This window comes from Mobula birostris, chromosome 21, assembly GCF_030028105.1.
Source record: "Mobula birostris isolate sMobBir1 chromosome 21, sMobBir1.hap1, whole genome shotgun sequence".
Classification (NCBI taxonomy): domain Eukaryota; kingdom Metazoa; phylum Chordata; class Chondrichthyes; order Myliobatiformes; family Myliobatidae; genus Mobula; species Mobula birostris.
Genome location: NC_092390.1, coordinates 55,135,499 through 55,161,578, shown reverse-complemented (window position 1 = coordinate 55,161,578; position 26,080 = coordinate 55,135,499). Strand labels below are relative to the sequence as shown.

The following is a 26,080-nucleotide window of genomic DNA, read 5'->3' as shown; positions in this document are numbered from 1 at the left end:
GAAAGAAAAATAACCTGATATTAAGTCAATTGTTAATTTTGTCTTCGGAAAAGTCAGGTAGGTCAAGGTAGATTACAGATCAGCCATAGTTATTTTCAATGGTAGGGCTGGCTTTGGGTGGCAGGTTGGAAATACGTCTCTACCAAAGGAAGTGGAAGGCACTCTTTCCCTCTGCTAGTCTGCAGGTCACCCTTGGGCAAAGAGTAGCACTTGCCTAGCCCCCCGATCAGGGTTATGTGAAGCCATGGGAGTCGATGGTGGATGGTCATTTGAGCAGCTGTGGCATATCAAAAGTCCTGGTTACTCAACCACTGACATCAGGCAGACAATCTCTGAAGAGTATTGATAATGGCTGGGGTCACCCGTCTTGTAAAGACACAGCCCAGAAGAAGGAAATGGCAAATCACTTCTGTAGAAAAAATTGCCAAGAGCAATCATGGTCATGTGACCTCGATCGTCCATGTCAAGTATCATGGCACAAAATGATGATGTCATATGACACGGCTCGTAATGAACGAATGAATGGAGGCAGGTTTGAGAGGTTAAGTGGCTGATGCCTGTTCCTATTTGAAATATTAAATAATAGACATCCTAATAGCTTGAAATTCTTTGATCCTCTCTATTATCTGCAGGTTAAGATTTTCAAGGAGTAATTAGATTATTTTCAAGTGGTTGTACTATTCGGGTATTGAATGCACAAAATAAATAGATTCATACCTACACAGTGGAAGACAAATTGACAATTCTAGCTGTTGGAATGAAAGTAGCATTCAGTTCCGATGAAGAAGAAAACTAAAGGCTACACCAGTCGAATCTTGTGCTCCTGTGTGACAGAGTAGTGGGACAACAATGTTTTGAAATTACATTCCGTGTTATGCAGAATCCATGCCTGCTCGGTTATTTTTAAATCTCCACAACTGGGCTTAACAATCAAGGGAACCAGAATTTCAAATTGGAACATGTTGACAGCCCTTTGGATTGATCTGCTCTGTGCATCACTGCATACAAATATCAAATCACCCAGCTGTACTCAGGGAATAAAATTTTAAAAAGATTTAGTCTTTGTGGTCAACGGTTACAATGTTGTCATCGGTATGTCCAACCACTCATGACTAATACAAAAGCATAAAACAAAACTACAGATATTGGAGATCCGAAAGGAAAACATAAAAATGATGGGACATGCAAAAGGCCTTCCATGTACCATCAAAATTTTGTAGATACTCAGCACGAGAAACAGCCTCTGTGGAGAAAGAAATAATGTTAACATCTCCGATTAATGACCAACGTGCCCAAGTTAGAAAATGAGTACATTTTCAGTTTCAGAAAGAAGGGAATGAAGAAAAAGCGTGGCAACCAAGTGATAGAGAATGATGCAAATGTGTTGTTGAGAGGGGGAGGTGAAGGCTCGTTAATTGCAGCTGTTCAGTACGGAGGAAGTGTTAATAGAGGTGATAAATGAGAACAGTAGAGATAGAAAACAAAGAAAAATATAACACGGATTATATTTCTTACTCTTTTCCTAGATGCTGCCTGACCTGCTGAATTCCTCCGGCATTTGGTGTGTGTTGCAGGGAGATTGAAAATCTGGCTGAGTGGTGCCATAACAATAATATCAGCAAGACAAAGGAACTGATTATAGACTCGCAGGAGAAGAAAACCAGAGGTCCATGAGCTAGTACTCATCGGAATATCAGAAGTGGAGAGGGTCAGCTACTTCAAATTCCTCAGCGTTATTACTTCAGAGGACCTGCCCTGGGCCCAGCACATTAAGTACGATTAAGAAGAAAGCACGGCAGCGCCTCTACTTCTTTAGGAGTTTGCGGCGATTTGGAACGACAAAAATATAACATGGATATAGAAGGAAATGCAGTTTCTGAAAATCTGGAAAGAAAGAGAAAGCTGGAAAGATCCAGCATGCCAAGCAGCTAGAGAGGCAATAGTTAACATATAGGTTAGTGGTCTTAGATGACCTTACAATAGATTCAGCCGATACTGACAGAAACTGAGATTAAGTTCTCGATTTTAATATTGATTCTCGAGAAATGCAACATGCTTAGGCAACTATCTGTAAAGGTCAGGCTGCAATTCCTCTCTGTCTTGGTCCAAAATGTCGACTGTACTCTTTTCCCAAATGTTGCCTGGCCACTTTGACAAACTTCTATAGATTTGCACTGGAGAGTATATTGATTAGCTGCACCACTGCCTGCTGTGGAAACACCAATACTCTTGAATAAAAAGTCCTACAAAAAAAAAGTGGATACAGCCCAGTATATCACAGGTAAAGCCCTCCCAACCACTGAGCACATCTACATGAAACACTGTCTCAGGAAAGCGGCATCCATCATCAAGGACCCCCAACACCCAGGACATGCTTTCTTCTCATTGCTACCATCGGAAAGAAGGTACAGCAGGTGTCAGGTCTCACAACACCAGGTTCAGGAACAATTATTACCCTTCAAGCATCAGGCTTTTGAACCAAGGGAGATAACTTCATTCAACTTCACTTGTCCCATCATTGAAACAACCTATGGACTTACTTTCAAGAACTCTTCATCTCATGTTCTTGATATCTATTGCTTATTTATTTATTATTATTAGAACATAAAACATAGAACATAAAAATCTACAGCACATTACAGGCCCTTCGGTCCACAATGTTGTGCCAGCCATGTAACCTACTCTAGACACTGCCTTGAATTTCTCCACCGCATAGCCCTCTATTTTTCTAAGCTCCATGTACCTATCTAAGAGGCTCTTAAAAGACCCTATTGTATCCACCACCACCAGCATCACTAGCAGTGCATTCCCACAACCACCACTCTCTGTGTGAAAAACTTACCCCTGACATCCCCTCTGTACCTACTTCCAAGCACTTTAAAACTATGCCCACTTGTGTTAGCCATTTCAGCCCTAGGAAAAAGCCTCTGACTACAAGATCAATGCCTCTCATCATCTTATACACCTCTATCAGGTCACCTCTTATCTTCCATCACACCAAGGAGAAAAGGCCACGTTCACTCAACCTATTCTCATAAGACATGCTCTCCAATCCAAGCAACATCCTTTTAAATCTCTCCTGCACTCTTTCTGTAGTATCCACATCTTTCCTGTAGTGAGGTGACCAGAACTGAACACAGTACTCCAAGTGGGGGTCTGACCAAGGTCTTATATGGCTGTAACATTACCTCACGGCTCTTGAAAATCCCACGGTTGATGAATACCAACACCATATGCCTTCTTAACAACACTGTCAACCTGCGCAGCAGCTTTGAGTGTCCTATCAACACGTACCCCAAGATTTCTCAGATCTTCCACACTGCCAAGAGTCTTACCATTAATATTATATTCTGTCTTCAAATTTGAGTTACCGAAATGAACCACTTCACACTTATCTGGGTTGAACTGCATCTGCCACTTCTCAGCCCAGTTCGGCATCCTATTGATGTCCTGCTGTAACCTCTGACAACTCCCCAGTCTATCCACAATACCCCCCAACCTTTGTGTCATCAGCAAACTAACCCACTCTTCTATTTCTTCATCCAGGTTTTTATAAAAATCACAAAGAGGAGGGGTTCCAGAACAGATCTCCATGCAGAATACTAACCATCTACATCCACCCTTTGCCTTCTGTGGACAAGCCAATTGGAACCATAAAGCAAGGTCTCCTTGGATCCCATTCCTCCTTACTTTCTGAATGAGCATTGCATGGGGGAACCTTATCAAATGCCTTACACACTACATCTACTTCCCTACCTTCATCTCTGTGTTTTGTTACATCCTCAAAGAATTCAATAAGGTTCATAAGCCACAACCTGCCCTTGACAAAGCCATGCTGACTATCCCTAATCAGATTATATCTCTCCAAATGCTCATAAATTCTGCCTCTCAGGATCTTCTCATGGCCCCTTCTAGCTCTCCTAATTTCATTCTTAAACTCCTTCCTGGCAACCTTGTAATTTCTATCAGTACCTAGTTTCTTGAGCCATTTGTAAGCTTTTCTTCTTAGCTAGGGTTTCAAAATCCTTTGTGCACCATGGTTCTTTTACCCTATCACCCTTTCCATCCTTTCCTTCCAAAAAATAAGTCTTTTCGTATTTGCACAGTTTGTTGTCTCCTGCACTCTGATTGAATGCCCAAATTGGGCAGTCTTTCATTGATTCTGTTACGTTTATTATTCTATATATTTATTGAGTATGCCCACAAGAAATTGAATCTCAGGGTTGTATATTGTGATATATATGTATTTTGATAATAAATTTACTTTGAATTTTGAACTTCGAACTTTTGAACTTTCTTTCATTGTTTGCAACACAATTACTGATGAACCAGAATTGAGTGTACTTTCAAATATTTTTGTGTTTCTGGTGAGATAACATTAGTGCAAAACTTCAGGAGGGAATCAGGCAACTTGGAAGCAGGTTTTCTAATGTCAATATTTAATTGTAAACAGTACTCACTACAGTCTTCTTTCTGATTTAACTTCAATGACATTAAATATTGAAAGCTTAACCATGTTCATTGCTAATGGGTTAGTTTTACAGGAATAATTCAGTTAATGTTGGCATCAGTGTCACTGAAGTTGGCCCATGCCTTGCATTTGTTCTCTCCACCACCCCACCATAGACCACCTCACCCTGCTTAACGTTTGGGGTCTCACTTACCTGTTACAGTCATGCAGCTCCCAGTGTCCTGCTGGCCTTACCACAGTGGTCACTCCATTAGGTGGGGCAGTTGGTGAGAAGCGATTGGACCATGGGCGACAGAAACTTAAGGCACCACCCCTGGCCCTCCATGTTGCCCTTCTGACAACTTTACTATCAAAGCTCTTGTCCACAAGAAAGTTTTAAAATACATTTTTGGTCATAGAAATCAAATGAAAATGTTAATATTAATTAAAAAGATAATAATTTACCATCATCTTTATCTTTAGTGAAGGTTGGTGCAACATTTAATGAAAGGGTCTGCACTAGATGTCCCAACTGTGGTTGGCATAAGGCTGAAAATATATATGGTTCAACACACAACACACTGGAGGAACTCAACAGGTCAGGCAGGGTCAAACTAAAAGGTCAATGCAGTCCAGGTGAAGGGTCATGACCTGAAACAACAGCTGTGCAATTTCCCTTCAGACATGTTGCCTGCCAGGTAGTGGAGTGGAGATACGTCTCTATCAAAGGAGATGTAAGCCGTTCCTTCCCTCCGCCAGCCTGGAAGTCACCTTAAGCAAGGTGTAACACCTGCTTGGCCTCCCCCCTCCCCCCACCGCTCCAGATCAGGGTCATGTGAAGCCATGGGAGCAGGCGGTGATGGTCGTTTGAGCAGCTGTTCCATATCACAAGTCCAGGGTATGCAACCACTGACATCAGGCAGACAATCTCTGAAGAGTACTGATAATGGCTGGGGTCACCTGTCTTGTAAAGACACTGCCCAGAAGAAACCACTTCTGTAGAAAAAATTGCCGAGAACAAACATGATCACCGACATCATACGACAGAGCACATGATGATGATGATGATAATGCCTGATCTACAGAATTCCTCCAGTGCCTTGTGTGTTGCGACAGACTGCAGCACTTAAAGCCTCCTCTGTCCTCCTTGGGTTAGGGTTTGATTAAGGGACCCTGGACTCACCACTGAGTTCACGGGCAGGCTGAAAGGTTAGTTGTACCATTTTACCAACTCCGAGCTCTCCTGTACTTCTACAATGCTTCGCTCAGGGACTCGTGTCCAAAACGTGCTGATGCACGCGCTGTTGAGAGCAAGTGGTTCTCTTGATAATAAGTACAACATATTGGCTTGCACCCAAATCTAATTCTAATTGTAACCATATGCCATGATATTGACAAACATTGTCAGTAATCGAATATAGTTTCTAAGCATATGGATTTTCTCCTTTAAAACAAAAAGTGTGTACTACCTTAAAGCAGCAATGAGGACCATAACCTATACCTGGGCACCACGGTAGTGGGGCACTTTAGTGTGACGCTATTACAGCTCAGGTGTCGGAGTTCAGAGTTCAGTTCCAACGTCATCTGTAGGGAGTCTGTACATATTCCTCATGGAATGCTTGGGTTTTCCCCAGGTGCTCCAGTTTCCTCCCACAGTCCAAAGACGTACTGGTGGGCAGGTTAATAGGTTAATCAAGCTGCACTACTCAGCAATCCCTACAGAGGGAGCTGTACAGTCTAAACGTCTCATCTTAAACCTACAGTGTGCCTTCTTGTCTTCGACAATTCAGCCTTGGAGAAAAAGTTTCCTCCTACCTGTCCTATCTCTGTCTCTCATAATTTTGCATACCTCTGTCAGGTCTCCTCTCACCTCCTCTGCTCCAAGGAAAACAAATATAGACCATCCAGTCTCTCCTTCCTTGGTATCGCAAGGCATTGTTGTACATTGATAATATAAATTATTGTCATTGATTCATTGCTTCATTGGCAACACCAACAATAGGGAGCAGAATGGCTTTGTTTGTTGTATGGACCAGGACCTCATGCCATAGTTACAGCCACCTAGGGGAAGAGGTGGTGTGGGAGAGAACACCACTTGAACTTATAAGAGAAATATTCCTTCCCAGGCAACATTCTGGTAAATTTTCTCTGCATCTTCCTCGGTGCAATCACACCATTCCTATAGTGAGGCAACCAGAGCTTACCAACATTATATAAAGTTGTACCAAAACCAGCTGGCTCTTATACTCAACACACATAAAAGTTGCTGGTGAACGCAGCAGGCCAGGCAGCATCTCTAGGAAGAGGTACAGTCGACGTTTTGGGCCAAGACCCTTCGTCAGATCTAACTGAAGGTCCTCTTTCCTCTAACTTCGTCTTCTTTCAGTTAGTCCTGACGAAGGGTCTCGGCCCAAAACGTCGACTGTACTTCTTCCTAGAGATGCTGCCTGGCCTGCTGCGTTCACCAGCAACTTTTATGTGTGTTGCTTGAAATTCCAGCATCTGCAGACTTCCTTGTGTTTGCTGCTCTTATACTCTATGCCCTGGCTAATGAAGGCAAGTTTCCCATATGCCTTCTTCACTACCCCATCTATCAGTATGCTGCCACATTCGAGGATCATTGGACTTGTACACCAAGTTCCCATTGTTCATCAATGCTCCCTTGGGTTTTATCATTCACCATGTATGTGTTATCCCCGTTAGGGCTTCTAAAGTGCATCACTTCTCAAACATCAAACTATCCAACTGATCAACATCATTCCGTGACCTACAAGTACCTCATCATCAACAACAACATCTGCATCTGCAAATTTACTAACTACCACTTCTACACTCACATTTCAATCATATCACATATCACATCCAGTCAAAATGGCACCTGCGTACAACGCTCCCACGTTGACATCTTCTGGATAAACCACAAAAACTACTTATTTCACTTCTTTTATGTCTTTTACATCTGTTTTTTTCATCTTGAATGTGTTTCTGGAACTGTTGGGGCCTGTGATTTGCAGTTTGGAGATAGTGTGTGTGATCCTGCTCTTTGCTGAGGATTCTGGGAGGCAGCGAGCGTGAACCTTGTGGTGATGAGACTGCAGGGAGTGTGAGCCGATGTTTGACTCCATTTTACTGATTAAAGCTTCCATTGTTTGCCAATTAAAGCAACAAGAGAGATTGAAACACCGAGGCGAATGCAGAGCTAAGTGCCTGCTGCCTGTCTTTTGATCACTGGTGCGATCGCTCTGCTCCTGGAGAGGAGAGGCTGTGGGGCCTGTGGGCTGCGCCTGGAGGTTGTTTCCTGTGCTTTGGACTATGAATCTTTCTATCTTTCTCGTGTGTGTGTGTGTGTGTGTGTGTGTGTGTGTGTGTGTGTGTGTGTGTGTGTGTATGTATGTGTGTGTGTGGGGGGGATGTTAGTGTTGTCTTTTTTTTGGTCTTGTGGCTCTCTAGAGAAGAAGAATTTCAAAGTTGTACACTTTGATAATAAATGAACCTTTGAATCCTTTGAATTTATATATATATATTAGAGATATATCTCTACCTAAGGAGGTGTAAGGCAACCCCTCCATCTGCTAGCCTGCAGGCCACCCTTGGGCAAGGTGTAGCACGTTCTTAGCCTCACCCCCATCCCCCCACCAGATCAGGGTCACATAAAGCCATGGGAGCAGGTGGTGGATAGTCATATGAGCAGCTGGTGCATATCACAAGTCTTGATTATGCGATCACTGGCGCCAGGCAGTCAATCTCTGAAGAGTTTTGATCATGCCTGGGTCACTCATTTTGTAAAGACACTGCCCAGAAGTGTGACATGATCACCCATGTCATACAGCACGGTATAAAACAGACAAATATATATATATTATAACATACAAAATAGATCTCAGCTCTCCACCCTGTTGTATCCCACTGGTCAGAGCTTTCCAATCATGAAAGCTGTCCTCAACTGTTTCCTCTGTCTCCTATTAACAAGATGATTTTGCTTGTAAACAATGCATTGTGGCAGAACTTGCAGCTGTGACTCAAGGAGAATGAGTAAGTTTTGTTGGACGGAAGAAATGTCTGAAGGAAGGAGATCTGTATTTAGAAGTCTTGTTGCCATGAATTCTATTATCTACCTTAACCTCTGCTGATGGATTTAATACTCATTTATACACAGTGACACAATTACAAGATCAGTGTTCTGGTGCCCTAAAACTGCAAGCATGGACAGCAATCTGACCTTGCATGACTGTTGTACAAGGGGGAGCTCAAAAGGTAATTAATCGGTTTCAATCCTGCACACATTGTCCATTTTCTTCTTGATTGTTTGAACTTAGTGGGTGGGAAATTAAGATTTTCTTTCCATCTGCTACAGATAATTTGCAGAAGAACGAAGCCATGCAATCTGACAGAACTGGGAGAGTGATGATTACACAATTTGCAGTGGAAGTTAGAATTTAATTGTATTCTTAATAAACCACATTCTTGAAAGAATCAAATGGCCCAGTATCTTTCACCCTTGCTCAATTCATTCAGACAAAAGTAATTACTTTGTCTTAATTTTGAAAACTGTTAACAGTGACAACATGAATCAAGTTTATTTAATCTCAATACAGATCCCTCTGAATGTGAGCCCAAGGTCCAAAACAACTGTAAAACCAGAGTCAAAGCGAAAGCTACAACTTCAATATGACCAGAAGACAGGCAGCAGGGTAACAAAAGAAAATTAAGCGTTAACAGTTAAATCAAATGACAGAAAATGTGTTATTCTAGAAGACTAAAGATTGGGAAACTAGTCTAAAATTGGGGTCTGGGTTTTCATAAGGTAGGCTGGTAGAAACATGAGGGGTAACTTCTTCACTCAGAGGGTCGTGAGAGTGTAGAATGAGCTGCCAGAACAAGTGGTTCATGTGAGCTTGATTTCAACATTTACGAGGTCTGGATAGGTACATGGATAGTGGGGATATGGAAGGCTGTGGTCATGGTGCAGGTCAATAGGTGTAGGCAGTTTAAATGGTTTTAAGAACATAGAACAGAGAGTAGTACAGCACAGTACAGGCCCTTTGGCCCACAATGTTGTGCTGACCCTTAAACCCTGCATCCCATATAACCCCCCACCTTAAATTCCTCCATATACCTGTCTAGTAGCCTCTTAAATTTCACTGGTGTATCTGCCTCCACCATTGACTCAGGCAGTGCACCACTCTCTGAGTAAAAAGCCTTCCTCCAATATCCCCCTTGAACTTCCCACCCTTGACCTTAAAGCCATGTCCTCTTGTATTGAGCAGTGGTGCCCTGGAGAAGAGGCGCTGGCTGTCCACTCTATCTATTCCTTTTAATATCTTGTACACCTCTATCATGTCTCCTCTCATCCTCCTTCTCTCCAAAGGCTAAAGCCCTAGCTCCCTTAATTTCTGATCATAATGCATACTTTGGGCAGCATCCTGGTAAATCTCTGTACCCTTTCCAATGCTTTCCCATCCTTCCTATAGTGAGGTAACCAGAACTGGGCACAGTACGCCAAGTGTGGCCTAACCAGAGTTTTATAGAGTTGCATCATTACATCGCGACTCTTCAACTCTATCCCTCGACTTATGAAAGCTAACACCCCATAAGCTTTCTTAACTACCCTATCTACCTGTGAGACAACCTTCAGGGATCTGTGGATATGTACCCCCAGATCCCTCTGCTCCTCCACACTACCAAGAATCCTGCCATTTACTTTGTACACTGCCTTGGAGTTTGTCCTTCCAAAGAGTACCACCTCACACTTCTCCAGGTTGAACTCCATCTGCCACTTCTCAGCCCACTTTGGCAATCCATCAATGTCTCTCTGCAATCTTCGACAATCCTCTACACTATCCACAACACCACCAACCTTTGTGTCATCTGCAGACTTGCCAATCCACCCTTCTACCCCCACATCCAGGTCATTAATAAAAATCACGAAAAGTAGAAATCCCAGAACAGATCCTTGTGGGTCACCAGTAGTCACAACCCTCCAATCCGAATGTACTCTCTCCACCACGACCCTCTGCTTTCTGCAGGCAAGCCAATTCTGAATCCAACTGGCCAAACTTCCCTGGATCCCATGCCTTCTGACTTTCTGAATAAGCCTACCGTGTGGAACCTTGTCAAATGCCTTACTAAAATCCATATCGATCACATCCACTGCACTACCCTCATCTATATGCCTAGTCACCTCCTCAAAGAACTCTATCAGGTTTGTTAGACACGATCTGCCCCTCACAAAGCTACGCTGACTGTCCCTGATCAGACCATAATTCTCTAAATGCCCATAGATTCTATCTCTAAGAATTTTTTCAACAGCTTTCCCACCACAGACGTAAGGCTCACTGGTCTATAATTTCCCGGACTATCCCTAATACCTTTTTTGAACAAGGGGACAACATTCGCCTCCCTCCAATCCTCCAGTACCATTTCCGTGGACAACGAGGACATAAAGATCCTGGCCAGAGGCTCAGCAATCTCTTCCCTCGCCTCGTGGAGCAGCCTGGGGAATATTCCATCAGGCCCCGTGGACTTATCCGTCCTAGCGTATTTTAACAACTCCAACACCTCCTCTCCCTTAATATCAACATGCTCCAGAACATCAACCTCACTCATATTGTCCTCACCGTCATCAAGTTCCCTCTCATTGGTGAATACCGAAGAGAAGTATTCATTGAGGACCTCGCTCACTTCCACAGCCTCCAGGCACATCTTCTCACCTTTATCGCCAATCGGTCCTACCTTCACTCCAGTCATCCTTTTTTTCTTCACATAATTGAAGAATGCCTTGGGGTTTTCCTTTACCCTACTCGCCAAGGTCTTCTCATGCCTCCTTTCTTGCTCTCCTCAGCACCTCCTTAAGCTCCTTTCTTGCTACCCTATATTCCTCAATAGACCCATCTGATCCTTGCTGCCTTCTTCAACCTGACTAGATTTTCCACCTCACTTGTCACCCATGGTTCCTTCACCCTACCATTCTTTGTCTTCCTCACTGGGACAAATTTATCCCTAATATCCTGCAAGAGATCCCTAAACATCAATCACATGTCCTTAGTACATTTCCCTGTAAAAACATCGTCCCAATTCACACCCGCAATTTCTAGCCTTATAGATCATAATTTGCCCTTCCCCAATTAATAATTTTCCTGTCCTCTCTGATTCTATCCTTTTCCATGATAATGCTAAAGGCCAGGGAGCGGTGGTCACTGTCCCCCAGATGCTCACCCACTGAGAGATCTGTGACCTGACCTGCAACACACATCAAAGTTGCTGGTGAACGCAGCAGGCCAAGCAGCATCTGTAGGAAGAGGTGCAGTCGACGTTTCAGGCCGAGACCCTTCATCAGGACCTGACCTGGTTCGTTACCTAATACTAGATCTAGTATGGCATTCCCCAGTCGGCTTGTCAACATACTGTGACAGGAATTCGTCCTGGACACACTTAACAAACTGGGCCCCGTCTAAACCATTGGAACTAATCAGGTGCCAATCAATATTAGGGAAGTTAAAGTCACCCATGATTTTGGCATGTCCTGTGTAGCAGTGCTACCTCACTGTGAGGTGCTACATTTTAGTAGGACTAATCAAAATAGGACATACATGGTAAATGGTAGGGCATTGAGGAATGCAGTAGAACAGAGGGATCTAGGAATAATGGTGCATAGTTCCCTGAAGGTGGAATCTCATGTGGATAGGGTGGTGAAGAAAGCTTTTGGTATGCTGGCCTTTATAAATCAGAGCATTGAGTATAGGAGTTGGGATGTAATGTTAAAATTGTACAAGGCATTGGTGAGGCCAAATTTGGAGTATTGTGTACAGTTCTGATCACCGAATTATAGGAAAGATGTCAACAAAATAGAGAGAGTACAGAGGAGATTTACTAGAATGATACCTGGGTTTAAGCACCTAAGTTACAGAGAAAGGTTGAACAAGTTAGGTCTTTATTCTTTGGAGTGCAGAAGGTTGAGGGGGGACTTGATAGACGTATTTAAAATTATGAGGGGGATAGATAGTGTTGACATGGATAGGCTTTTTCCATTGAGAGTGGGGGAGATTCAAACAAGAGGACATGAGTTGAGAGTTAAAGGGCAAAAGTTTAGGGGTAACATGAGGGGGAACTTCTTTACTCAGAGAGTGGTAGCTCTGTGGAACGAGCTTCCAGTAGAAGTGGTAGAGGCAGGTTCAACATTGTCATTTAAAGTTAAATTGGATAGGTATATGGACAGGAAAGGAATGGAGGGTTATGGGTTGAGTGCAGGTAGATGGGACTAGGTGAGAGTAAGCCTTCGGCATGGACTAGAAGGACCGAGATGGCCTATTTCTGTGCTTTAATTGTTAATATGGTTATATGGTTATACGGGTTGAAGGACCTAATTCTGTCCTGTACTTCTCTATGACTCTAAATCTGGAATATCGACTGGATGGCAGGAGAAAGATCTATTTTACTTTAATCGCTTCAAAACCTTATAGATAATAATTAAATTTCTGGGCAAAATTCGTTTAAATAATAATTTATAAGTATTGAAAAAAGAGTAAGAAGTTATATTTTGATTGCTTGAAATGTTTTTTGTTATTACACAGCTTTTTTAAAGTAGCATTTATGAGAAGTAAATCCATTGCTTCTTAATATCAGAACATCAGAATTATCAAAGATTTTGCCTGGTTGACTGCTGCTTTTTTCCATAACAAAGGCATAATAGGTAAACAATCAGTTTAGTTTAAAGGGCAAAAATTTGTAAAAATGCAGGACCACGCAGCTCAAAAAGTCTTTTATCAGACAAATGGATCATTGGCAATTTTTGTATGTCAGCCATTACTCAGTTGGTAGTACCCTTGCATTCACCTCATACCCCTGAGCACGAACATCTAGGCTGTTATATCAGCAGGAAACTAAGAAAATGGTGCACTTCTATTTTGGGTGCAATGCCAAACCAAGGTCTCATTGTCGTCTGGACTGGACTTTAAAAATGTAGTCTCACAATTTTCAAGAACAGCAGAATTTCTCACCAATAATAGTGTAGTTCAGGGGTTCCCAAACTGGTCTCCAAAGACCTTTCAGTTAATAGTTAGGGTCCATGGCATAAAAAATGTTTGGGACCCTCTGGTGAAGGTATTACCTCAAAAAATAACATAATCTATCCCATGATTTTTAGAGTGATGTCTGTGGGAGCTTGCTATGTACAAATTGCCTTGTTTTACCGTATCACAACAGTGACTGCATTTCAAAGATTTGCTGGCTGCAAAATATTTCAGGTCTGCCAGCAGGCTAACAAATCGTTCTGAAGTCAGTCACACCTAAAGAAATTTGAGGATCTCTCTGTTAATGAAAGGTTGATAGTAACATATCGTTGTCATTTATTCTGGGTCACTTCTTGATTTTGTCCTCCTGTTCGTCAAGAAAATTTAATGATCATTGGGAAAATATCACAGAAACGATCATCCAACTGGTTAAGTTATTGATTGCAGAATTGAATCTCGCACCCTGTGGAATATGATATGCTGGATGCCAGGGTACAAAGTTGGAAATTACTTCTGCAGTCTCCGAGGCCTGTGTCAAACTTTTTATTGCGTATGGTTTTGGCTCTTCTGCTGTCAAGCATATTGATTGGTAATACTGCAGATTTCAATAAAAAAATATTTTCACAGCAGAAAAAGAAAGTAATTTATTATGCTATTAATAGGGGCCAAACTATTTTGACACCTTGTAGAACAATCATGCGTGAATCACTGTAATTTGGTAGTACTCCAATAGTCTGTTGTTAAAAATCAAGTGTTATACTTACAAACATTATCCGAGTAGGAATGTGATCTGACTGCACAATGGGATTCTTGTACAGCCAAATCTCTTCAGGCTGAATAACTCGTTGGAAAGGATCCAGAAATTCCGTGAAACTGTGGAGAAAAAAAATGAAGAAGAGGTTATATCTGGAAGGTTTTATCAGCAGGAATTGAAAGCTGAAGTACCATTCTATTACATGAAGATTTAAGATCTTATTTCACCTAAGGTGAGTACGAAGGAACAAAGTGCATCTAAAGTCAGGATGGACTGCCTGTGTTAAGTTTGGTTTTTAAGCAGGGTTCTGCATTTCATTTTTCCAAGATCCCCTTCAGCATAGAGCATCTCAATAATATTAAAAACCAGCAAGAAGTTTGAATATGTAAACACAAGCCATTGTGCAGATGCTGGAAATCCAGAGGGACACAGCAGGTCAGGCAGCATCAATGGATATCAATACACAGTCAATATTTTGGGCCAAGGCCCTTCGTCAGGACTCAGTTTGAATAAGACACTCGGTGTGGTGCCCCAAAGGAAAGCTCAATAGATCAAGGTGGACCATTAATGATCAAGTGGCTTTTGTTTCTGTTTTATGATTTGGCTGCTTCCTTTTCAATAGGACAGGTTGAGGTAGGAATCTTTACACCACAAGACCATAAGATATAGGAGCAGAATTAGGCCATTTGGCTCTTTGAGTCTGCTCCATCATTCCACCATGGCTGATCTAGTATTCCTTTCAGTCTCAATCTCCTGCTTTCTCCCTGTGTCCCCTCATGCACTGACCAATCAAGAATCTATTAACCTCCGCCTTAAATCTGCGTAAAGACTTGGCCCCCACAGCTGCCTGTGGCAAAGAATTCCACAGATTCACCACTCTCTGGCTAAACAAATTCCACCACATCTCCATTCTAAAAGGACATCCCCCTATTCTGAGGCTGTGTCCTCTGATCTTGGACTCTCCTACCATAGAAAACATGCTCCCCACATTCACTCTATCAAGGCCTTTCGCCATTCAATAGGTCACCCCTCATTCTTCTGAATTCTAGAGAACACAGGACCAAAGCCATCAAACGCTCTTCATATGACAAGCCATTCAATCCTTAGCTCTATCTGTAAAAATAACTTCTGGGGGCAAGGTTATAATGCGTGTTTGGACCTGAGGCTGATATCTGGTTCGTGTCAGCTAACCTTGGGTTGTTAACAAACTTATTTTTTTCAGTCAGAAGATTGTGGCTTGCCTGCCATTCCAGACACTCAAACAAGTATAGTGCAGCACTCAGACAGCACTACACTATCACAGATGTCATCTTCCAACTGAGAGGTTAAAGCAAGACTGAATCTTCCATCCCAAGTGAAATATAACAGATCAAATAGCATGATTTCCTTGGCATTTAGCTAACATCTTCCTCTTAACCTCTCACTCGACATCAATAAGACCAAGGAGTTGATTGTAGAATTCAGAAAAGGGAAACCCGGGGTCCATGAGCCGGTAATCATCGGAGGATCAGAGGTGGAGAGGGTCAGTAAATTTAAATTCCTGGGTGTCACTATCTCAAAGGTCCTGTCCTGGACCCAACATAAAAATATTATTGCAAAGAAAGCGTGACAGCACCTCTATTTCCTCTGGAGTCTGCGGAGGTTTGCAATGTAATTGAGAACCTCGGCAAACTTCTATAGATGTGTGGTAGAAAGTGTGCTGACTGGCTTTTCTTCCTTCTTCTTCTGGGAACACCAACGCCTTTGAGTGTAAAATGCTACAAAGGACAGTGAACTCGGCCCTGTACATCATGCATAAAACACTCCCAACCATTGAGCACATCTACATGAAACGTTGCCATAGAAAAACAGCATCCACCACTGAGGCCATGCTCTTTTCTCGCTGCTGCCATCAGGTAGAAGGTATAAGAGCCCCAGGACTCGCACCACCAGGATCATGAACAATTACTACCGCTCAACCATTAGGCTCTTGAACAAAAAGGAATAGATAACACAAACACGAGGAAACCTGCAAAAGCTGGAAATTCAAGCAACACACACAAGATGCTGGTGGAACGCAGCAGGTCAGGCAGCATCTATAGGAACATTACAGTCGACGTTTCGGGCCGAGACCCTTTGTCAGGACTACAGTCGACATTTCGGGCTGAGATTCCGACAAAGGGTCTCGGCCCAAAATGTTGACTGTACCTCTTCCTATAACCTGCTGCGTTCACCAGCATTTTGTGTGTGTTGAAAGAATAGATAAACTCATTTAAGGAGTCTGCTATATTGTTATCTCATGCTACTGTAGGAAACTTTGTCACATGGTGTGAGCAGAATTATCTGCAGCTTAATGTGAAAAAGACTAAGGAGCTGTTGGTAGACCTAAGGAGAGCTAAGGTACCGGTGACACCTGTTTCCATCCAGGGGGTCAGTGTGGACATGGTGGAGGATTACAAGTACTTGGGGATACGAATTAACAATAAACTGGACTGGTCAAAGAACACTGAGGCTGTCTACAAGAAGGGTCAGAGCCGTCTCTACTTCCTGAGGAGACTGAGGTCCTTTAACATCTGCCGGATGATGCTGAGGATGTTCTATGTGTCTGTGGTGGTCAGTGCTATCATGTTTGCTGTTGTGTGCTGGGGCAGCAGGCTGAGGGTAGCAGACACCAACAGAATCAACAAACTTATTCCTAAGGCCAGTGATGTTGTGGGGATGGAACTGGACTCTCTCACGGTGGTGTCTGAAAAGAGGATGCTGTCTAAGTTGCATGCCATCTTGGTCAATGTCTCCCATCCACTACATAATGTACTGGGTGGGCACAGGAGTACATTCAGCCAGAGACTCATTCCTCCAAGATGTAGCACAGAGTGTCATAGGAAGTCATTCCTGCCTGTGGCCATCAAACTTTACAACTCCTCCCTTGGAGGGTCAGACACCCTGTGCCGATAGGCTGGTCCTGGACTTATTTCATAATTTACTGGCATAATTTACATACTACTATTTAACTATTTATGGTTCTATGACTATTTATTATTTATGGTGCAACTGTAATGAAAACCAATTTCCCATTGGGATCAATAAAGTATACTATGACTATGACTATTATTTATTGCTATTTATTTATATCTGCATTTGCACAGTTTGTTTACAGTTCCTGATGTTTACAATTTACAGTTACTATTCTATAGATTTGCTAAGTATGACCGCAAAAAAAGAATCTCAATGATGTATATGGTGACATATATGTACTCCGACTTTGAACTTCGACCAACACCTCAAAAGATTGCCACAGTAGTGTAACGGTAGCGTGACAATATTACAGCTCGGGGCGTCAGAGTTTGAAATTCAATCCTGGCGTCTCTTGTTAGGAGATTGTATGTCGTCCTCATGGAATGCATGTGTTTTCTCTGGGGGACCCAAAGACATACTGCTGGTAGGTTAACTGGTCATTGTAAATTGCTCCATGATTTAGAACCATAGAACCATAGAAACTACAGCACAGAAACAGGCCTTTTGGCCCTTCTTGGCTGTGCTGAACCATTTTCTGCCTAGTCCCACTGACCTGCACACGGACCATATCCCTCCATACACCTCCCATCCATGTATCTGTCCAATTTATTCCTAAATGTTAATAAAGAACCTGCATTTACCACCTCATCTGGCAACTCATTCCATACTCCCACCACTCTCTGTGTGAAGAAGCCCCCCCTAATGTTCCCTTTAAACTTTTCCCCCCTCACCCTTAACCCATGTCCTCTGGTTTTTTTCTCCCCTTGCCTCCGTGGAAAAAGCCTGCTTGCATTCACTCTATCTGTACCCATCATAATTTTATATACCTCTATCAAATCTCCCCTCATTCTTCTACGCTCCAGGGAATAAAGTCCTAACCTATTCAACCTTTCTCTGTAACTGAGTTTCTCAAGTCCCGGCAACATCCTTGTAAACCTTCTCTGCACTCTTTCAACCTTATTTATATCCTTCCTGTAATTTGGTGACCAAAACTGAACACAATACTCCAGATTCGGCCTCACCAGTGCCTTATACAACCTCATCATAACATTCCAGCTCTTATTCTCAATACTTCGATTTGGCTAAGGTTAAATCGGGGGTTGCTGGGTGGTGCAGCTTGAAGAGCCAGAAGGGCCTATTCTATGCCTTATCGCTAAACAAATTAAATTAATTAATTCAAAAAGATTACCTGGTCGCTATCATAATGCTTTTATGGGAGCCTGATGTGAGCACATTTTGTATATCAGTAATTGTTAATGGATTTCCCAATTTTCTTGGTTTGCTGTGCAGTGCTTCAGAATATCTTGCATTCGTAAAGTGCCCTACTTAAGTGAATGAACAGATATAGAAATATTCAAAAGAGAAAAGTGGATTAGCTTTATTTGTCAGTGGATTATAAGTGAAAAGTGGATTAGCTTTATTTGTCACATGTACATCAAGACCTACGAAAAAGGGGGTGGATTCAGCTGTGGTGGGCGGGAATCTTCTGGACAAGTAGCAAAAGAGCTATAACCAACAGGTCAAGCAGCAGCAGCAGCAGCATTGCACAAGATCACAAGACAAAGGAGCAGACGTAGGCCATTCAGCCCATGGAGTCTGCTCCGCAACTCCCCCATGAGCTAAACTATTCACCCATCTAGTTCCAATTTCCAGCTTTTTTCCCATATCCCTTGATACCTTGACTAATTAGATACCTGTCAATCTCCTCCTTAAACACCCTCACTGATCGGGCCTCCACAGCCATATGTGGCAACGAATTCCACAAATCCACGACCCCCTGGCTAAAAAAATTTCTCCTCATCTCTGTTTCAACTGGGTACCCTCTAATTCTAAGACTATGGCCTCTTGTCCTGGACTCACCCACCAAGGGAAACAACCTTTCCACATCTACTCTGTCCAACCCTTCCAACATTCGAAATGTTTCTATGAGATCCCCTCTCATCCTTCTATACTCTAATGAATACAATCCAAGAGCCGACAAACACTCCTCATATGTTAGCCCCTGCATTCCAGGAATCATCCTCGTAAGTCTTCTCTGAACTCTCTCCAACATCAGTACATCCTTTCTAAGATAGGGGGCCCAAAACTGCACACAGTATTCCAAATGAGGTCTCACTAATGCCCCATAGAGCCTCATCAACACCTCCTTACTCTTATACACTACTCCTCTTGAAATGAATGCCAACATAGCATTCGTTTTCCTTACCGCCGATCCAACTTGGTGGTTAACCTTTAGGGTATCCTGCACGAGGACCCCCAAGTCCCTTTGCACTTCCGATTTTTGAATTTTCTCCCCATCTAAATAATAATCTGCCCGATTATTTCTTCTTCCAAAATGTACAACCGTACATTTGTCAACGTTGTATCTCATCTGCCATTTCTTTGCCCACTCTCCTAAACTGACTAAGTCTCTCTGCAACCTTTCCGTTTCTTCAACATTTCCTGCTCCTCCACCTATCTTGGTGTCATCCGCAAACTTAGCCACAAAACCATTTAATCCATAATCCAAATCATTGATATACATCGTAAAAAGAAGCGGCCCCAACACCGACCCCTGCAGAACACCACTAGTAACTGGCAACCAATCAGAATAGGATCCTTTTATTCCCACCCTTTGCTTTCTGCCTATCAGCCAATGCTCCACCCATTTCACTATCTTTCCTATAATTCCATGGGCTCTTATCTTATTAAGCAGCCTCATATGCGGCACCTTATCGAAGGCCTTTTGAAAATCCAAATACACAACATCCACAGCCTCTCCCTTGTCAATCTTATTCGAGACTACCTCAAAAAATTCCAATAGGTTGGTGAGGCAGGATCTTCTCTTCATGAAACCATGCTGGCTTTGGCCTATCTTGTCATGCATCTCGAGGTATTTCATAACCTCGTCCTTGAGGATTGACTCCAATATCTTTCCAACTACCGATGTCAGACTAATAGGTCTGTAATTTTCTTTTTGCTGCCTCCTTCCTTTCTTAAATAGCAGAACTACATTTGCCACCTTCCAGTCCTCTGGAACCATGCCAGAGTCTATTGATTCCTGGAAGATCATTCCCAATGCTTCCACAATCTCCAAAGCCAACTCCTTCAGAACCCTTCGGTGCACCTCATCCGGACCCGGAGACTTATCTATTCTTAGTCCACTTAGCTTCCCAAGCACTTTCTTTCTAGTAATCTTGACTATACCTAATTCTATTCCCTGATACCTCTGGCTATCAGGTATATTGCTCATGTCTTCCACTGTCAAGACTGATGCAAAATACTCATTCAGTTCTTCTGCCATCTCTTTGTTATCCATTATAATTTCTCCAGCATCATTTTCAATCGGTCCCGTATCTACCCTTGTCACTCTTTTACTCTTCATATATTTAAAAAAACTCTTAGTATCCTTTTTTATGTTAATCGCCAACTTCCTTTCATAATTCATCTTTTCTTTCCTAATGACTTTCTTAGTTTCCTTCTGCAAGTTTTTAAAAGTCTTCCAGTCCTCATTTTTCCCACTAAATTTTGCTTCCTTGTACGCCGTTTCTTTTGCTTTTATTTTTGCCTTAACCTCTCTCATTGTCCACATTTGTGCCATTTTTCCATTCGTGATTTTCTTTTTTCTTGGAATATATTTTTCCTGCATTTTCCTTATTTCTTGTAGGAATTTCATCCAATTCTGTTCTGCCGTCCCTCCATTTAGTTTACTTTTCCAATCGACTAGGGCCAGTTCCTCTGTCATACCACTGTAATTTCCCCTGTTCCACTGAAATATCAATACACCTGATACCAGCTTCTCCTTTTCAAATTTGAAACTGAACTCAATCATATTATGATCACTACTTCCAAGGGGTTCCTTTACTGCCAGCTCCCTAATCGCCTCAGGTTCGTTACACAGCACCCAATCCAAAACAGCCGGTCCCCTAGTGGGTTTCTGGACAAGCTGCTCCAAAAAGCCATCCTGTAGGCATTCTACAAACTCCCTCTCCTGAGATCCATTACCTTCCTGACTTTCCCAATCCACTGTCATATTAAAAACCCCCATAATTATCTTGACATTTTCCTTCTGACATGCTTTTTCTATTTCCAGCTGCAACTTGTAGTCCACATCCCAGCTGCTGTTTGGAGGCCTGTATATAACTGCTATTAATGTCTTTTTACCCCTGCCATTTCTTAATTCTACCCATAAGGATTCTATGTCTTCTGATCCTATGTCCCTTCTTTCTATTGATTTGCTATCGTTACTTACCATCAGGGCCACGCCACCCCCTTTACCTACCTTCCTATCTTTCCTATACACTGTGTATCCTTGGATATTCAGCTCCCAATCACATCCATCATTTAGCCATGACTCGGTGATGGCCACAATGTCATATCTTTTAACCTGCAGCTGTGCTGCAAGGTCATCCACTTTGTTTCTAATGCTGTGTGCATTTAAGTACAGTACATTTAGATCAGTATCTGTTGCCGATTTTGCTATAATTCTATTTTGCAGCAAATTATCCTGTATATTCACCGGCCTGTCCTTCTTGCCATCTTTGCTGCACAATATTTTTGACTTATTTCTATTTTCCTCTTCCTTGACCCTAACACCTTGGTTTCCTTCTCCTTGCCAACTTAGTTTAAACCCTCCCTAACAGCTATATTAAACAAACCCGCCAGGATATTAGTACCTTTTGAGTTCAGGTGTAATCCATCTTTTTTGTATAAGTCATACCTTCCCCAAAATAGATCCCAATGATTCAAGAATTTGAAGCCCTGCCCCCTGCACCAGTTACTTAGCCACACATTCATCTGCTTAATTCTGCTATTCTTACCATCATTAGCGCGCAGCTCGGGCAGCAATCCTGATGTTATTACTCTGGAGGTCCGGCTTTTCAGTTTTCTTCCTAGCTCCCAGTAATCTTTCTTCAGGACCTCCTCTCTTTTTCTGTCTATGTCATTGGTACCAACATGTACCAAGACTTCCGGCTGCTCGTCCTCTCTCCTCAGAATACTCTGGACTCGATCTGAGACATCCCGTACCTGGGCACCAGGGAGGCAACACACCAACCGGATATCCTTGTCCGGCTCGCAAAAGCTCTTGTCCGTCTCCCTTACGATGGAATCCCTATAACTACTGCATTTCTTCTTGCTCTCTTGATTTCGGCACTGGGCAGAATGCCAGAGTCTTGTTCACTGTGGTCCTCCTCTGTCAGGTCTGCCTCTTCAACAGTATCCAAAACAATATATCAGTTTCTGAGGGAGACTGTCACAGGGGTGCTATCCACTACCTCTCTATAGGTGGTATCTATCACCTCCTTACTTTCCCTAATTAGCCAAAGGTCATCAATTTCCATCTCTAGCTCCTTAACACGCTCCTTCAGGAGCATCATCTCAGTGCACCTGGTGCAGATGTAATCCTTGGGGAGGCTGGGAGTCTCCCAGGGTCCCCACATCTGGCACTCCAAGCACAACACTAATCCTAGATGCATACCTGTAATGCTACTGTTTGTACTAAATACCAAAAAACTGTAACTTACTCCGTTACTATGAGACTCAACGGTCGCAGGAAGCCTCTTCCTGTCTCCGCCGACGCCCGTTGAGCCAAAGCCCTTTCACTCTGCACCCTCTCACTCTGCGGCCCGCTCCGACGCTGCCTGCTGGATATGGTAGTTTTCTTTTTAAACTGTTCGCGCTCAACTGGCTGACGTCACGCGCCTGTGCAGTCTGACCTCTCTCCTACTCCAAGAAATAAAATGTCTTCTCGCTGGAAATCCTTAGCCTCTTACTGCTGTCTTCTTGATCCGAAGAGAAAAAATCTGCGACTTTCTTCCTCTTTTTAAACTGTTCGCGCTCAACTGTCATGCACCTGCGCAGTCTGGCCTCATTAGTGATTAGTGATGAATTAGGGATCCATTTTGTGATAATGGGGGCAAAAGATAAATACATTTTAAAATGCAAAAGGGGGGGGGATTTTGAAAGGACAGAAAAGGAAGAACCATGATTTGCTGAAGGGCAAAAGAGGTTTAAAGTTTGATGGAGCTGGCAAAAAGAGGGAGGGTAAGTGAATAACAAGGAGAGACATAAATAGGAGCAGAAAAATTAATGGCTGAAATTGTCAGGTGAAGAGGGAGGGGAGCATTCATGTGCCTCTTTATTTTCTTACACCAGAGGTTCCCAACCTTGGGTCCACAGACTCCTCAGATAATACTAAGGGTCCACTGTATAAAAACAATTGGGAACCCCCATCTCAAACTGTGGAAACTGAGTTACACAATAAACACTGCAAATTATGAACCAATGTTGTATTGCTTGGAGGTTTTGAACGTTGGTGACATGGTGGTTGTAATATTGAGAGTGAATTCAACTGTAGCACAGCTTCGGAAATGGTTTAGAAAGATTGTGTGTGTGTGTGTGTGTGTGTGTGTGTGTGTGTGTGTGTGTGTGTGTGTGTGTGTGTGTGTGTGTGTGTATGTGAGTTTGAGAAACAGAGCTGATAGAATTCTATATTGCTCATGCTCATTCACACTCACACTCACACACTGACACTTATATTCCCTTCATTGCCCTGACTATATTGAAAACTATAGTCATTTTGCCATCATCTTCCAAACAAAAATATTTCTGGGTAACTAATTTGTCCATGCTAATTCTGCTCCAAGACTTTTACAGGCCCTTGTGAAAATATATTTGTCAGATCACTTTTAGAATCTGCACTAAACATTGCAAAACTTAACAAGGGATGGCTCTGCATATTATTGGGAGACAACGACCAGACCTGGAGACAACCTACAAAGTTCAGTGCCTATGGCACACTCAGAACATCATTACAGACCCACCTAATCCCAGACACTTTGCAATCTTCTGCCATCTGGTAGGAGATACAAAAACATCTTGGCCAAGGCAGTAAGACTGAAAAACAGTTTCTTTCTTAGGGCTGTTGTGCAGCTGAATAATGCTACACCCCGGCTTGTCAATGGCCTTTGATTGGTATGGACTATCAAAGTCACTTGTTGCATGTAAATATGGGATTTTTAAAAAATTAGCCATATTGCATGAATTGTAAATATTTACTTTGCATGGACTGGAGTAGCATTTCAATCCCTTTGTCTTGAGCAATGACAATAATGTTCTATTCTATTCAAAAATGAATTGGATGATAATACACAGGTGCTGGAAATCCAGATATAAATGGAAAAGCTGGAAGCACTTAGCAGCTCAGGTAGCATTTGTCCAGGTCAATGAGCCTTCATCAGACCACGAAAGGTGAGAAAAGAAGCAAGTTTAAAATTGTAGAGATAGGAAGGAGTGAAGAGAACAAAAGGAATGCTTGTGTTAAGAGTCAGGCCAAAATTATAAAGGTAACAACCACTTTTAAAACCAACAATTGGGGACAAGAAAGAAAAATACAATAAATTGAAATAAAAAGATATGGACACACCTGTGAGACAGACGGTAAGAAGTATTAAGTTTGAATGGCTGCAGTGCTCCCAGATGAAGGATGAACTTTAAATTCTTCATTGTTATCATTTCCATTTTCTTAGGAGTTTGTGAAGATTCAGCATGACATCCAAAACTTTGACAAACTTCCATAGATGTGTGATAGAGAGTATATTGACTGGTTGCATCATGGCCTGGTATGGAAAGACCAATGTCCTTGAACATAAAATCCTACAAAATGTACTGGATACAGCCCAGTCCATTACAGGTAAACTCCTCCCCAGCATTGAGCACACTTAGCGTGGAGCTCTTCCGCAGAAAAGCAGTAACCATCATCGAGGTCCCCACCATCAAGGCCATGCTCTCTTCTTGCTGCTGCCATCAAGAATGTTGGTTCGGGAGCCTCAGGACATAAACCACCATGTTCAGGAACAGTTGGTACCCCTCAGTCATCAGGTTCTAGAACAACTTCATTCAACTTCACTTGACCCATCACTGAACTGTCCGACAACCTATGATCTCACTTTCAAGGACGCCATCTCATGTTCTTGATGTTTATTGCTTATTTATTTATTATTTTTATTTTTTTCTCAGCTCAGGCTGGTAAAATCTGAGGTATGGGCATAGGCAAGCACACTCATTTCTTAATCACTAAGAACTTGTGGACTGTCCAAGTGTTGTTTAGTATTGTGGCTTTCTGGAGATTTACTAAGTATTGCTGCGTAGACCTTAATGTTTAATGCTATTGTGCAGTGCCTTTGGGAATGTACCAGTTGTATATATTACTATCGAGACAATACCTTTTCATGTTCCATTGTCTTTCAATTTCCTCTTTTAACTCAGCATATTTCTGGTGTTTTTCACTTATTGATTTCTGTAAGTGTAAGTTATGTGTGTTTGGAATGGCTACCTGTAAATCTATTAAGTAAGTTGGTCTTGCTTATTTATCCTGTAACGTTATATTTGGACAGTTATTATAGATTGTCCTATCTGTAATAATGGATTGGTTGTAATATAATTTGCAGGACTCTGACTCTAAAGCTGGATCAGGCTTGTATTTATGCTAAGGTATAGTGTCTTTTATAAATTTGTATTTTAAAGGAAGATCTTGGTGAATGATATTTGCCAGTTCATTGTGCCTGTGTAAGTAATCAGATTGAGTTAAACTGCTGCAGGATCCTGTAATGTGTTGGATTGTTTCTGGTTTCCTATGGCACTTTCTGCATTTATCATCTTGAATTTGTTGCTTTTATTATATATTTTTGATCATTTTTGTGTTAACCACCCGGTGCTGTATTACCACAAGGAATTCTTCTGTCTCTGGGAAGAGGTCTCCAACTCTGAGCCAAGAACTCAACGTTTCCTTGCTGACATCAAGTCTGCTCAGATTGTGGGAGGTTCATGCTCTTCCACTGGTTAACTTTTCCTTCTACAGTGATTATTTCATCTTTTTTTTTGTGTTGTTCTTTC

General features: G+C 42.3%; 1 protein-coding gene across 1 annotated transcript in view; it reads right to left on the bottom strand.

The window, feature by feature from the left end:
* The window catches only part of plpp4 (phospholipid phosphatase 4), a 406,375-nt gene that overhangs the window by 271,095 nt on the left and 109,200 nt on the right, over positions 1-26,080 (bottom strand). Inside the window, exon 2 of the mRNA XM_072239792.1 lies at positions 14,223-14,331. Coding sequence (XP_072095893.1) covers positions 14,223-14,331 — 109 coding nt within the window. The remainder of the gene's footprint in view (positions 1-14,222; positions 14,332-26,080) is intronic.